The 14861-nt window shown below is 34.6% G+C and overlaps 1 protein-coding gene across 1 annotated transcript in view; it reads left to right on the forward strand.

Moving 5' to 3' along the window:
* PSMD14 (proteasome 26S subunit, non-ATPase 14) overlaps positions 1-14861 on the forward strand; it is a 100545-nt gene that overhangs the window by 72436 nt on the left and 13248 nt on the right. Inside the window, exons 8-10 of the mRNA XM_047721912.1 lie at positions 3996-4103; positions 11419-11493; positions 14641-14766. Coding sequence (XP_047577868.1) covers positions 3996-4103; positions 11419-11493; positions 14641-14766 — 309 coding nt within the window. The remainder of the gene's footprint in view (positions 1-3995; positions 4104-11418; positions 11494-14640; positions 14767-14861) is intronic.

A 14861-nucleotide genomic window follows, 5' to 3' on the forward strand; every position in this document is an offset into this window, starting at 1 on the left:
AATAAAGGGTTATATAAATATGTGTCTTCTACTTGGCTGTTATATCACAGTTTGTTGATCTGGAGTATAATGTGTACAATTCACAAATTTGTCTGATAACAGAAAGTGGTGTGTGATTGTGTTTATTTTACTAACCAGTATATTCACAGCAATCACTTCCAAATATCTCTCCAGTAAAGATGTGTTAATTACAAAACAGACAAGGTCTTCTATTATATTAAAGCTACTAACAAGAAGACAGCAGGAATCACACATGTAAATAGCATCATCAACCCCTATTTTAGTCCTCTGTTTTGATCTGTGAGTTGCGCATAGACCAAAGGTGCTATTAAAGACTGAGTGTATGAAATAGGCAGCATTATATGAACAAAATTTATTCAACAAGAAAACAGACCTTTAACATGAATTTAACAAGCCTGAGAAATTATAAACTATCATATGCTGCAGATTCATGCAGTGATAATAAACAAAAAAGGAAAGTAAGAGGTTTCCCTAAGCTAGCCAAACTGCTAATGGTTTTGTTATAAGCTGTCTACTGTTGCAGTGACCTCTGAAAAGTCTCAAGGCACTTGTACCAGAAAAAATTAAATGGTCAGGCTGGTGGATAGAGATTCAGTCTGGTAGATAGGACTTCAGCATGGAAAGGAATTACAAAAGTCTGGCATCACATTCCTGAAAATAATCTTTACACTTTCATTTGAAAGTTTTTGTTATTACATATTAATGAGGTAGTTTTGTGCAAAGTTTTTGGCTACATTACTGTTTGGATTTATAAGCTGTAAACTGGACTGGTTTGATGTATGTATACTTCAAAACAAACTGTTTAGAAGATTCATGTAGCTCCAAAAATGGATTCTTGCCCCTGTCCCCTTCCCCATACCTTAATTAATCTTTGGGGGTTGTTTTTGCAGTATATTGTATCTAAGATTTCCTTTCTGATCCATGGAGTGACCACTTTGCTGTCACTCTGTTGCATCATGCTGTAAATACATAAACATGGAGAAATGCCTTCAGCTTATACACACCTCCAAGTGCTCACCAGGGCTTTTTCTTGAATCTTACTGTGGCATAATTAACACCTTCTTCACCCATTGCTCATTAGTGCACTGGACATTAATGAGTCTATTTTGATAGGTTGCTCTAAAGGAGGAACCCACTTATTCTCACAGTGCAAAAGGCAATTATAAAATTGTACAGATTAAAATGTAGACTATATTGCCATATTTATATTTTTATTGCATACTAAATCTAATTTTGGTCTGCAGGTTGTTGAACATGTTAGTTTCCTTAAGACAGTTGCTATAGCAATGGTAGCAAATTCCTTTAATCTTGGTGTAGTTAAAGTATTCTTTTCTATTGGCTATCATATTGCTATTCAGGAATTGTCATAGATCTAAGCATGTCATTTCACATAGGCCATTATTTACTATTTGAGTAGTATATTTTTAAACTTTTTCTCATTTTTTTAATAAAGTTTAATTTTTTTGTTTTAGATTTGTTTCTGAGTGATCATAAATACCTACTTAGCTGGTATTTTCATTTTCTTTTTATGAAGTTTCACACCTGCTTATAATATTCCAGAGAAATATTATGGAGATTTTCGCATGTAAAATAGCTGCCTGCTGTTCTAGTTTGAAAGTGTTCGGTATAAAACAATATATAGGCATTTTGTTGTGATATGTGATGGAATTTTTGTAGTTTTGTAGGATCAGTTTTTTTCCTGCAAATGATTTTACGGAAATCTTAAAATGGAATCAAAGTATTCTAAGAACAATTGGGCTAAAACGATGCTTGGCTCTTAAATTTACCACAGTCCTTAAATGGTGGCAGTTCTTAATCCTGAATTTATTTAAGTACATCTATTAAAATGGTCACTGCTGGGGCGCCTGGGTGGCTCAGTCGTTAAGCAGCGTCTGCCTTCAGCCCAGGTCATGGTCCCAGGGTCCTGGGATTGAGCCCCACACTGGGCTCCCTGCTCAGCAGGAAGCCTGCTTTTCCCTCTCCTTATGTTCCCGCTCTCACTGTTTCTCTCTGTTAAATGAATAAATAAAATCTTAAAAAAGATCTTTTGCTTACATTTTATATATTTATTTTTCACATTTTAAGTGCTTTTTAGTAGAAAATTTTACTTCTATATTTTTAAGCAAGTGTTTGAAATTTGATATTATCTGGGGTGCCTGGGTGGCTCAGTGAGTTAAGCCTCTGCCTTCGGCTCAGGTCATGATCTCAGGGTCCTGGGATTGAGCCCCATGTTGCACAGTCTGCTCAGTGGAGAGCCTGCCTCCCCCTCTCGCTCTCTGCCTGCCCCTCTGCCTACTTGTGATCTCTGTCTGTCAAATAAATAAATAAATAAAATCTTTTTTAAAAAACTGTGATAATATCTGATTAAAGCGTGTCTAATATTAGTACCTATTTTTATTGTTTTTTAAAAATAAATGACAAAAATATAAGTAAAAGCAAGAAGTATAAACCCAGGCCATATTTATTTATATATAAATGTTAAAGTTAAGTCTGAATTACAGTTATATAGAAAGAAAAAGGAGTTTTCACAAACTATTAAATCATGTATGTTCTGGGAATACTTGATTTTATTTTGAGACAAGAGGACTCTGGGGAAATTCAAACTGTTAGAAATAAAAGCAAAATTTCATAGTTGATTTTTGTGGTTGTTGTTGGCCTGCCAGAGTGGACACTTGTAATGCTTTTTGGTCTGTTTGTTACCTTTGTACTATTTGTTGACCCTCTGGTAGCCTTTTAGAAAGTGTGACTTTTTCTTTCTTTAGATCTTGTTCTTTAGTATACAGCATGTATACATACTTCCTACAAACATACTTTTCAGACTTGATTAGATTTAATTTAGCTTAACTTGAAAATAAATTTGCTTTTGTCCTCTTATTCAACTACTTGCTCAGCTGTACTCAAACTATATGGAAACAGGAAACAGTCTAGTTGATGATAACTTTTATAATGTTAATCTCAGTTAAAGCACTTTTAAGGCAAATCTAGAAAAATGTATTATCCTGCTTTAAGATTTTTTTATGTGACAGAAGTATTGAGTTTATTCTCTAGGTAATTGATTTAAATTCCCGGAAAGAAGCATCTGTCTTAAAGTCCCAGTGCTTTACATAAAACTTCACATTTAAAAGCTTTAGCGAGTTCTTTCAAATCCATGATAATGAACAGAACAAAGTGTTCAGATAATAATGTGATTCTTGTTAAATATCTTAATATATAAGAGCTAACAGATGATATTGTATTACGTAAGTTTGAACTCTTTTTATACAGAAATTGAATACACTTAGAAAAAGATGATACCTATCGTTATGTCTTTACTCTGAACTCATGGCCATCTCAGTCTATACTGTGTTCCTGGCCTAAACCACAGATGACCTTGGTTTTCTTGTGTTTGCCTCCTATTCTTGACAGTGGCTTGGCTATTTAAGGCCATCAGACAAGGTATAAAGTCTTTTATAGTCACAAGAAGCAAAAGGTATCTGACTAGAAGAGAATACAGGAGCAAGTGCCTTGCTGGCTGTAATTTTGTTGTCATTTCAAGTACTGTGGGAGTATAATTGATGTGACAGGGCTGGGCTTTACATGTGGTCCCTTAGCTTGTGCTCACTTTCAGTTTTAGTTTCTCTTTGTCATTCATTTTGATTAGGTAAAATTTAGGTGACAAACATAAGCACACCAATGGAGGCTGTTTGCTGTGTAAGTTTTAATAATGATGTATTTCGATAATAAAGATGCAAAGTTAATATTTTTCTTTACTACTTCAAGAAAATTGCAATAATTGGTGTCACCTTACATTACAAGATAGAGGGTGGTGTGCTGATGGCACAGTCAGCAGGAGGTTCTTTTTTATTAATATTATAATTAAATGATTTTCTGGAAATAGGCCAGAAACAGATGCAAGTTGATCATGCCTGTCCACTGTTGCTTGGCATCATCACTTGCTTTTTAAAAAGAATTGACCTGACACCTTATTTTTACAGGTTGTTATTGATGCCTTCAGATTGATCAATGCTAATATGATGGTCTTAGGACATGAACCAAGACAAACAACCTCAAATCTGGGTCATTTAAACAAGCCATCTATCCAGGTAATGCCTGTATTTGATAATGTGTTAAAACTGTTTTAATTTTAAAAGCCTATTATAAATGGCCATTTTAAGATCTAATACATAGCATTTTAATTTGTTTGCAGTTAATTTTTCTTGTGCTTGAGAAGATTATGGAAACACTTGCAGAAATTAGGTTTGCTCATTTATGAGCCCATTTTTAGTGGAGCCTTTAAACTTCCCTAACATAGTTTGAGGATACTCTTTTAGGGAGCATAGTAGAGTCTTTATCTTGAGAGTACCTTATGGCTTTGTATGGTTAACACTGTAGTAAAGGACTGATACAAGTTTTGGGTAGAGTGCATTAGGGGTATCATTATTGATTGGTTAGTGGACATTTCTCAGCATTAAAAATGGGATAATCAATACACTATAAGAGACAGAAACATTTCCTTTTAAATGGTACTGAAAACTTTCTGCCTTTTTTTGGTTTACTCTCCACATTTAAAATAAATCCTACAACACATATCTGTATTGTTACTTTTGATTCATTTATATCTTGTTCTAATGTCAGCTACCATTATTACAGTTAATGCAAGAGTTTAATATCCTCCCGAGTGATTAATGGGGTTTTTTTGTATCATTCACATGTCTCATTGTTTTTACACAAATCTTCATTGTCTGCAAAGACTATTTTAAATGTGTTTTTAAAGGCACCACAACCTGTGTCTGTATAGTTAATTGCTTCTCTGAAGATTAATTAAATGGACAGAAATACCATGTTTGGTTAAATAGAACACATAGGACAAAGACATTATAGTAGCTATTGCTTCTCGCCTTCTGAAACCTGGCTCTGTCATATGATTGTCTTTGGGGAGTTATGGCTTTGACAGTTAACCATGGTTAAGTCTGGGTCACACTCTGATAACTTTACACCTTTAGACACTTACTTTTGCAGCAGTCACTCATTTGAAATCTTCATCAGAGTGAAACCTTTTGTTTCAAAGGATTGAGGTGTGTTGCTTTTGAATAAAATTGTTTTACAAGTCAGGGAAAACTGTAAAGTTTAATGAGTATGAAAGAAGCTACCAGTGTTTTGATTGGGTACAGACAAGCCCATGCTTGTATGTTCCAGGAGAATATATGTTTAGCCTGTGATAATGACCTTTCTTATAAACCCCCATAGTATCATACCGCTTCATTATTTTTTTTTTTTGCCAAAGGTTAAGTAGCATCTCACAATCCAAGGTCATTGTGATTACTACGTGGTATAATTCTGCCAGAAGTTTTTACTAATTGCAAGTGAACAGCCACCTGTTGACGATTTCATCTTTTAAATGTAAAACCTGCTTTTTAACTTCATAAATTGAGTAAAATCAATATTAAAATTTGTTCTTTTTCCTATAGTAGTCCAGTTTGTGTTTTTTAGTCCTACCTTATAGTTCATAACTTAAGGTGGACCTTGTAAAGCAAGTTCCAAACCCAAGTTAAAAGGACCTGGGTGTATAATACCTACAGCATCATTGTTTTTCCTTTCATTTTAGTTTGTTTTGACTTCTAACTAAAATACACAAATACATTTATTTCACACTTTATATAGCGCCCATCAGAATGACATCTATCTGGGTGCTTTACAGTTTTAAGACAGTTCAATACTAAACCACTTAAATAGGACCAAGCCAACAAGTAACAGAACAAAGCCACACTTTAAACTATTTCTTAGTTTTCTAAGATAAGCTAGAGAGAAAGCAACCCAGAAGAACCTGAAGTGACTGGTAATATTTATAATCAAATTTTGACATATGTTAGTAGAATCTTTGACTCAGGGATCAGAAGCCTTTCCAAAGGCGTTTTATTTTGAAGGAAAATGAGTTCGTGTGAAGAGGGTCATTGCACCTAAACCAACTTTCTAGTAGTAGGGATAGAAACTTGACAGCAACTATCAGCACTTACGCTGATGGCGACTAATGCTTTTCTAACACTGATTTTTTACTACTGTACTTATTGTAGTGGGGGAAATTATGCTTATATTGTAGACTACTGTTTAGTAAATTGAGGAAAGTTTAAAATGTGTTAAGAAGGGGCGCCTGGATGGCTCAGTGGGTTAAGCCGCTGCCTTCGGCTCAGGTCATGATATCGGGGTCCTGGGATCGAGTCCTGCATCGGGCTCTCTGCTCAGCAGGGAGCCTGCTTCTCTCTCTCTCTCTCTCTCTCTGCCTGCCTCTCTGTCTACTTGTGATCTCTCTCTGTCAAATAAACAAATAAAATCTTAAAAAAAAATAAATAAAATGTGTTAAGAAAAAGATTATAAAATAGGATTTACAAGTTCTCTTTGCAAATACGTATTTTATAAACTGTGCCTATTTATCTGTACAAAGATGTTAATGATTACTACCTTTGGTGGTAATGGAATTTTTTTCTTGTTTTTCCTTTTCCATATTTCTTAAAACTTTCTACGATGAAACATACATTACTTACAGGAAATGTTATTTTTAAAGCACTAAAACAATGTTGGAAATAAAAAACGAATAGACAAAGTTTATCTTAACTTTCATGTTTTAAATAAGGGAAGCCATTAATAATCCTGATAGGGAGGCAGAGGTATGATGCTTACATTCTAGGCTTTTGTTTTAATGTACAAGACTTTGTATTATTTTGTACTTGGAACATTTACCATTATTGTCAAACATAGGATTGAGGGTTAACAAGAATTTATTTTAGTAATTAAAAATTTTAAACTATTCCACTTAAAAAATGTTCAAAGCATTTCAGATCCTTAGGAGCAATAGTATAAGTGAAGATTGGGTTGTCAACTGCATGGAAATTTTGTAACTATTGATGCACAGATACATTGTGCAAGGCCTGTGAGCCTCTAAGTGTAGTCCTGCTTACAATTGCATTTTCTAACAGAGTTAAGCTATTTGAAAAGCATCAGTAGTTACTGTAAGTTATAAAACGGTTGCTCTGGAAGGAACCATTGTATCATTTTGTAGGTGAGGGAACTTTGTAGTGAGTTAACGTAGGAACTGGCATCATAATCGGGACTCCTGGTTCTTTATACTATACTTGGAAATTAATTAAATAATTAATTTTAGCAGAAGTATATATTTATTCAGTTCAAAATTCACAAGTTACAAAGAGGTATTTAACAGAAACTCTCTTCTCCTTTTGCCTTTTGCAATCCAGTTCTCCACTCTTGAGGGAACAATAAAATACATTTTGTTTCTTTTCAGAGTTATTATATTTATGTAAGGAAAACTCCATTTATTTAAAAATGTGATTGATATTATTCAGCCCCACATTTTCACTTTATCAGTGTAAAATAATTTAAAACAAACAAACCTACCTCTGGATCTAAATAAACACTCCTTTTTTAAGAGCATGGAACTTTTTTGATCCATCAAGAACCTCTCCAAAGGTTATTATTATTGTATAGTTTGTAAACTGTGTATTTTATAATATGCCTGCTTTTCCATAGCAGTGGGTATATGGAGATATAACTTAAGTCTCGGGGCACCTGGGTAGCTCAGTGGGTTAAAGCCTCTGCCTTCAGCTCAGGTCATGATCCCAGGGTCCTGGAATCGAGCCCCGTTGTCCGGCTCTCTGCTCTGTGGGGAGTCTGCTTCTCCCATTCCCACTCCCCCTGCTTGTGTTCCCTTGCTGTGTCTCTCTCTGTCAAATAAATAAATAAAATTTTTAAAAAAGTAACTTAAATCTCTTCTCAGTAGTCTGGGCGGTGTCAGTGAAGTATGATGAGGGTAAAGTTTTAGTTGTTTGTAGTTATTTGACACAGGCATATATAGGGAGCCATTTAAGTAAAGGATCTTATTTTAGGATCTGTTGTCAAAAATCCCTTTACATAAAATACCGTCTTACACAATTCATTCCAACCTGATAGCTGGTTGCTTCTCATAAACTGCTTATATCTTTATCCCATAGTTTCTACCGCCTTTGCTCATATATCACTACAGTTCTAAGTTTATTACTTTCCCTTCTTGCTATTATTTATCCTGTAGTGGTTTAGACCGTCTTGAACATTCTTTGCGATTAGGTATCTAGTCTCCCAAAGATATTTGTACTTGAGTTTAATAAATCACATGAATGAACAAATACAGAAATATGAATAATTCAAATGGTGATTGATTTTAAAGTTGATTTCACTGTAATGATTATTTGTTTTGAATTTGTCATACTAACAAAATTATGAAGCTCTACTCTAAAGATTAAAGCAGCATGGAAATAATCAGGAAGTTAATCAACAGGATCTCAAAACACCCCTTTGTCTGTCGTCCTCTAAACCATTCTTTATCTAGAATAGATAGCCCCTTAGACTGGTAATAAGTACCAACCTAGGCAGAACTTCCTTCCTGAAAGGTTAGCAAGGTTTGACAAAGAAAACAAGGGTCAGGATATACAAGAGGCAAATAAATAAACTCACTGCTGTTAGTAAATTCACAAGGTATTGTCCTAGCAACAGTGCTGTAGTAAGGGACTAGTTTCCTGGATCAACCACTGAAAGCATATTTAGCCCACAGTATATAATATTATAGAATAGATCAGGCTATAAGAATGCTCCTATGAGAAACTCTTGGGAGATTTTAAATGGCCAATTAGTGAATGAGTTTGGGGAATGTATCCTGTTTTAATGAAGAATTACCTAAATTTTCCCCATCATATGTTTGTTAATTGTAAATTAAGAAGTTAAGTAATGATGTTTTAAGAAATTTCCTAGCTGTCTCCTTTATCTGCTTGACATACTGTGGCATTTGCTAGTATATTCTGTGTAATTTGCAATTTGACCCCCCCAAAAGGTTGCTTCTCCCTCTTGATAAATCTAATCTTTTGTTTAGCATATGCTGCCTCAACCTGTTGATGAAATTGCTTAATTTGAAAGAATTTATTATTCACTGAGGCTGTGTTTTTTGGGGGCTCATGTGAAAGGAGGATTGTATATGGCCAGTTGTGGTTTGGAGTGTGGGGTACACAGCAGCCCATGAGTAAGTGAAATTGGAAGAGTGCTTGAGGATATCCTTTTATTTAAACTTACGTATTTTTTAATCATTATATCTCCTAATCTTTCATGCTGCCTGTTAGTTTTACTGATTTTGTCTAAATAATGTCATTAAAAATCAAGTAGGTAGTGCCTTCAAATACCAAACTATATTTTAGCAGTATAGTTAATCTCTAAAATGTGGACTGTGGGCCCACTAGCCAATTTCTTTCTTTCTTTTTTTTTTTCAAGATTTTATTTATTCATTTGACAGAGAGAGAGACAGCAAGAGAGGGAATACAAGCAGTGGGAGAGGGAGAAGCAGGCTTCCTGCTGGGCAGGGAGTCCAATGCGGGGCTCAAACGCGACTTGAGCCGAAGGGAGACGCTTAGTGACTGAGCCACCCAGGTGCCCCAAGCTGGCCAATTTCTTTATTTATTGGCCATAGCTGTTACCAGCTTTATGGCCGCTTTGTAGAATTATATAGTCAGGGCATTGCACAATGGTGCTTCAACGAGGGGGCAATTTGGAACTGAAACCTAGTATAAGTTCCACTCTCCAGTCAGGTTTTATCCACTGGGAGGACTAGGTACCTTCTTCTAATTCTTCCATCCATGGAATACACTTCCTAATTTACATAAATATGAGTACATACTAAGGAAAGACCTGATTAATTCTACTTGTTGATCTGCACAGCACAGGCATTTCTGAGCACTGAAATTTAATTCACTACTCTTGTTGATTATTGAGATGAATAAGGATTTAATAAATACACTTAGTACTTTAATTTTGTATGTCAACCATTTTATTATAGCAGATGTTAGGATAAGAATGGATTGTTATAGTACATATCTAAAATGTTTTAGTACTTGGTGGAGTGGTTTTTTTGCTAGCGTCGTTTTAAAATAAGACTGCCTGGTGCGCCTGGGTGGCTCAGTCATTAAGCATCTGCCTTTGGCTTGGGCTGTGATACCAGGATACTGGGACTGAGCCCTGCGTCCTGCTCCCTGCTCAGTGGGAATCCTGCTTCTCCCTCTCCCACTCCCCCTGCTTGTATTTCCTCTTTCGCTGTCTCTCTCTTTTTCTCTGTGTCAAATAAATAAATAAAATGTTTAAAAAAGTAAAATAAGAAAAAAAATAAAATAAGACTGGCCATGCTTTGTTTTTATCCTGACCCTTTAAAGTATAAAGACTTAATCCAAGAATTTCCTAAGACAAATTGTGGCATACTATGGTAGGAAAAACATGGGCTTTGGACTCAGAAATCCCACCTTTGCCTTGCTATAAAACTGGGACAAATTAAAGATTTGTGTCATACTTTATCTGTCAAAACACAAATGCAACCAGTCTTACTGGGTTGTTAGGAAGATTAGAAGACCTAATGTGAAAAGCAGATGCTGGGTACTCACTAAATATTTCCTTTCTACCCCTTCTTCTTCCTCAACACCTTGCCTTCACTGTACAAACCCAGTAATTAGAGAGTGCAGTGGTGGTTTTGGTTAGCTTTAATCTTTATATTTGAGCTAACCCTAAAATCCCTTTTGTTTTTATACTTGTTGAAAATAAGTCCAAGTTCATGTCTTACCATGCTGATAGAGCATCCCCCAGAATGCCATTCTGAGCCCCATTTGAACATCTATTGCTAGAGTTAAATATTTGATCGGTTGTGAATGGATTACATCACAGGCAGTGTTATTGTTTCTTAGTAAAGCCATGTCATTAGCATACATTTTTATTATGATCTGCCTGTTTGTCTTAGAGAAGTCAAGTGCAGTGGAAAAAAATCTGGCTTAGTAAGATTGCCTGTCACTGGGTAAGATCATGAGGTAAATATAAATAGACCCAGTAAAGAACAAACTCCACTTTGTTAATTTGGAAACATGTGTAGATACCCATTGTTTGAATCTTTTAGAACTGAACTAACAAAAAGGGAAACCTCAGATTAATGTCATGGGTGAAAAAACAAGTGTATTATTATGACTAAATTTTAGACTTTTCTTTTGAAATAACAAAGAGTCCCCTAGATATCATAAAATCAGACTTACTAATTGTGTGTTATTTATAAACTATGATTAATTAATTTATAATTTAGATTATATGGGGTCAGACCCTGTCTCTGACTCTGAGCAGGGTTACTGAAACTGTTAAATTTGTGCTGCTGTGTATGATATTTTGAAGAATGTATGACCTGTACCTCTAAACCTCACTTCTAAGTGAGAAAAAATATTTTTTCATTTAATTTTTATTTAGGTTAAAGACTTTTTATAGAAATCAGTAAAGATGTTGTCTGTAGGATATGTTGGCAGTTTCAGACTTATTTTTTACATACAAAACATTAATTTGTCCTTTAATCCTTTATCTATATAGGCGTTAATTCATGGACTGAACAGACACTATTACTCCATTACGATTAACTATCGGAAAAATGAACTGGAACAGAAGGTAAGTTAAAATTTTTACCTTAGAGAGAGGGAAAAAAAATCTTTTTCAGACCATTTAAATTATTATCTAGTATGTTTCACTTTGAATGGTTGACCTTGTTCATTGATGTGTTCAAATATTTTTTCATTCCTGATGAATTGCAGGAATATAAAATAAAGGAATGTTTTATTGGACATATAGAAAGACATTTTACCTTACTAATAGGTGCTAAAGCAAGAAAATAAGCAGGAAACAAACATTTCTGTTTGATTTTATGATTAATTACAAAAATTTCCTCATTCTGTGATTTTTCTGATTATCTTTTACCAATAAAATGACCTTTTGAAACTTTTTTCAAATTTGAAAGGAATAAATTAGATTATAATTGTGTAGTACTTAAAAAAATACCCTATTTACATAGGGTGAATGAAAAATCGAAATGGGTTTTCGTATATTTAAAGCTAGATTCTTACCCTTTTTTATATTAGCCAATTTTTTAATTTGGTTACCTTAAAAATTACTTAGCATCTTCATGCCTTAGCATTCTTTTGTTTTTACTATTTTAGGATTATTTCACCTAATACCAGATATTTCATTTTGCCTGTTACTGTTTTTTGAAATTACAATCTGAACTGCTTTTTTTCTTTACTGTAACAATTAGTCATCTTCCAAATTAGCTTCTTGTATTTCTCCCTGAAGAAGACTTAAAATAATTTTTAAGAACCCCGAGTACTATTGATAGCCAGTAAGTTTTGGTTTCTGTGTGACTCTCAAGTCCAGACATGGTAAGTAATCAGGAGTAAATAAGACCTTACTTAACTGATCAAAACTGTTCCTCACAAAGGTGCATTAGAAGGGAATTCTAATGCATGAGGTGAATGGGAAGTGGAATAAGTTGGGCTGTCCATATTGCCTCCTCTTTCAACAAGATGACCTCCATTTTTAAGGTCATTTATATACTGTGGGGGAAGATGGTGCTATATAAGATTTCACTGAAAGAAGAATTCTGTTTTGTTTTGATAAGTTTTATAAACCACTGTTTTAAAAGGTCACAGCTACCAGTAAACTCACCTAAAGGTCCTGTGTGCTTGAGCGTGATGATGAGTGAGGCGCTGCAGGGGCCAGTTCTTCCCTGGCCCAAAGGGAAACACGGAGCCATAAAGTTTCTTCCAGCTGCTTGTCTATGTCCCAAAGTTTATGTGTGCTGTGGTAGATTTAGTTGATAGCTTGAAGTATATTTTCAACACTTAATTTTAATTTTTATAGAATTGGTATAGGCCATGAAAAAAGGGCACCAGTCAGATGCAAACTGAAAAATGTATTCACATATGTAGATTTTATCAGTCAGATATCTGACACCCAACTGTTTGGAAATATCCAGCTGATTACATAAACTTTCCCACCTTTTTGATGCCCCTAAAACTTACAACTATTCTTGACATAAAAGATAAACACATAAATACCTGCATAAGTTAATTAATGTTATGTTTATGCTCCTAGTAGCTCAGTTTAGAACTTTTTATAGTACCATAAGCCCTGCCTTTACTCTTATCCCACCAACCTATATACTTACACACTTCCCTTCAAACATACTCAAGGGTCACAGTGGAATCCTTGTTGAGGCATGGTAGGGATAGCCGTATGCTCTGTGGGAGCTTTGCTTTTGAAGTGGTAGGAAAAATCGAGTTCTCAACACTTAACTATAGGTAGCTTTATAACATATATAGTTGCAGCTGCACCAAAATTTCCCAAAGATGTATTTTCTAGAACACTTTTCAGTGGAGAAGATGAGAAGCAAAGAAATTGGAGTTACGTGTGCAGGATTTTTTCAGGTTTTTTTGCAAACTACTCTTGTCCCCATGGGCCCTTGAATGGGAGCAGAGGAATTTGGAGCTTTGTGTCTTAAGAAGTCTCATAGGTGATTTTGGACATGTACCTATTCTCTAGCATCAAAAAAGAAAGAAAGATCCAACTCTGTACCATATATAACTATGAAACTCTTAAGCAAGTAGAATTTCTAAAGTCAACACTTCAGCTTTATCTTAAGATCATGGCTCATGGATCTCACAAGACAGACTGGTCCTAATGGTAAAAGAACAACAACCATTTTTTTCCCCACAAAGATTTTATTATTCATTTTAAAAAGTTACTCAATTTTAAGTTCAACTAAAGAACATTTATAGAGTAACAAGACTAGGATAAATTGTCTTAGGACTCTAAACTTGAAAACCTAGGACCTTCGAAGAATATGTACTCAGAATGAGGACTCTAGCTTAAGAAACAATGAACTAAGGTGTTTAGTTCCATGATCACTAATAGGGTCTGATCCTAGTTTGCTGCTTTGATTGTAGACCAGACAAATCTGTGATTTCCTGCCTAGGACATTTCGTGACTTTTCATTCTGACAGTAAGGAAGTTTGCATTTTAAAAATTATGGATGGACTATTAGAATTGAAAAGAAACTTAGTTATGAGATCTTAGTTCATAGATGTATAAACTGAGGCTCAGAAGGATTTAGCTGAAGTCAATTCAGTGAATGGGACATTACCTCCTTACCATAGCCTTTGAAAGCTGGGCTATATGCACTATTAAAGACCTTGTGTGAAACGTAGTAGTTCACTTGCTCATTCATTTGTGCATTCAGCAAATGTTTATTGAATGTCTGCTATGATTAGATTATATATTGTTCTAGAATCTAGATCTTGGTGATCTCGAAATCAACAGGTTAAGGCTCCTACCTTGTTGATTTTTCTTTTGCGAGAGAGAAATGCAATAATAAAACAAAAATTTCAAGTGTTGATAGTTATAAAAATAATAATGCAAGATAAGGGAAGACAGATGTTTCAGGTAGTGTGAGGTGGCTTTGTAATGTATTGTGATGAGGAAAGGCATCTATCTCTAAGGAAATGAGAAACATAAGCCATGCAAAGATAAGGAAAATAGCCTTTGAGGCAGAAGGACAGCAAGTACAAAGGCCATGGCATTGGAGTACTCCTGAGGTTATATTAATATAAATTTAGGAGAATTCTTACTTAAGTTTAAGTTAATAAAATTAAGTTTTAAATTTTTCATTAATTCTGAACTTTTTTCGTGAAATTGTTTCTCAAGACAAATGACGGGAATATCCTCAATACAAGAAAATAATTACTTTTTCCTTTTATTTTTTAGATGTTGCTAAATTTGCATAAGAAGAGTTGGATGGAAGGTTTGACACTTCAGGACTACAGTGAACACTGTAAACACAATGAATCAGTGGTAAAAGAGATGTTGGAATTAGCCAAGAATTACAATAAGGTGAAAATTACTTCCAACATTTATTTCTTACAGCCTTTGAAATACGTATGATTAGATGGCAAACATGGTATAAATATATACATAGGTAAAAATAG

Source organism: Lutra lutra, chromosome 3 (assembly GCF_902655055.1).
Source record: "Lutra lutra chromosome 3, mLutLut1.2, whole genome shotgun sequence".
NCBI lineage: Eukaryota > Metazoa > Chordata > Mammalia > Carnivora > Mustelidae > Lutra > Lutra lutra.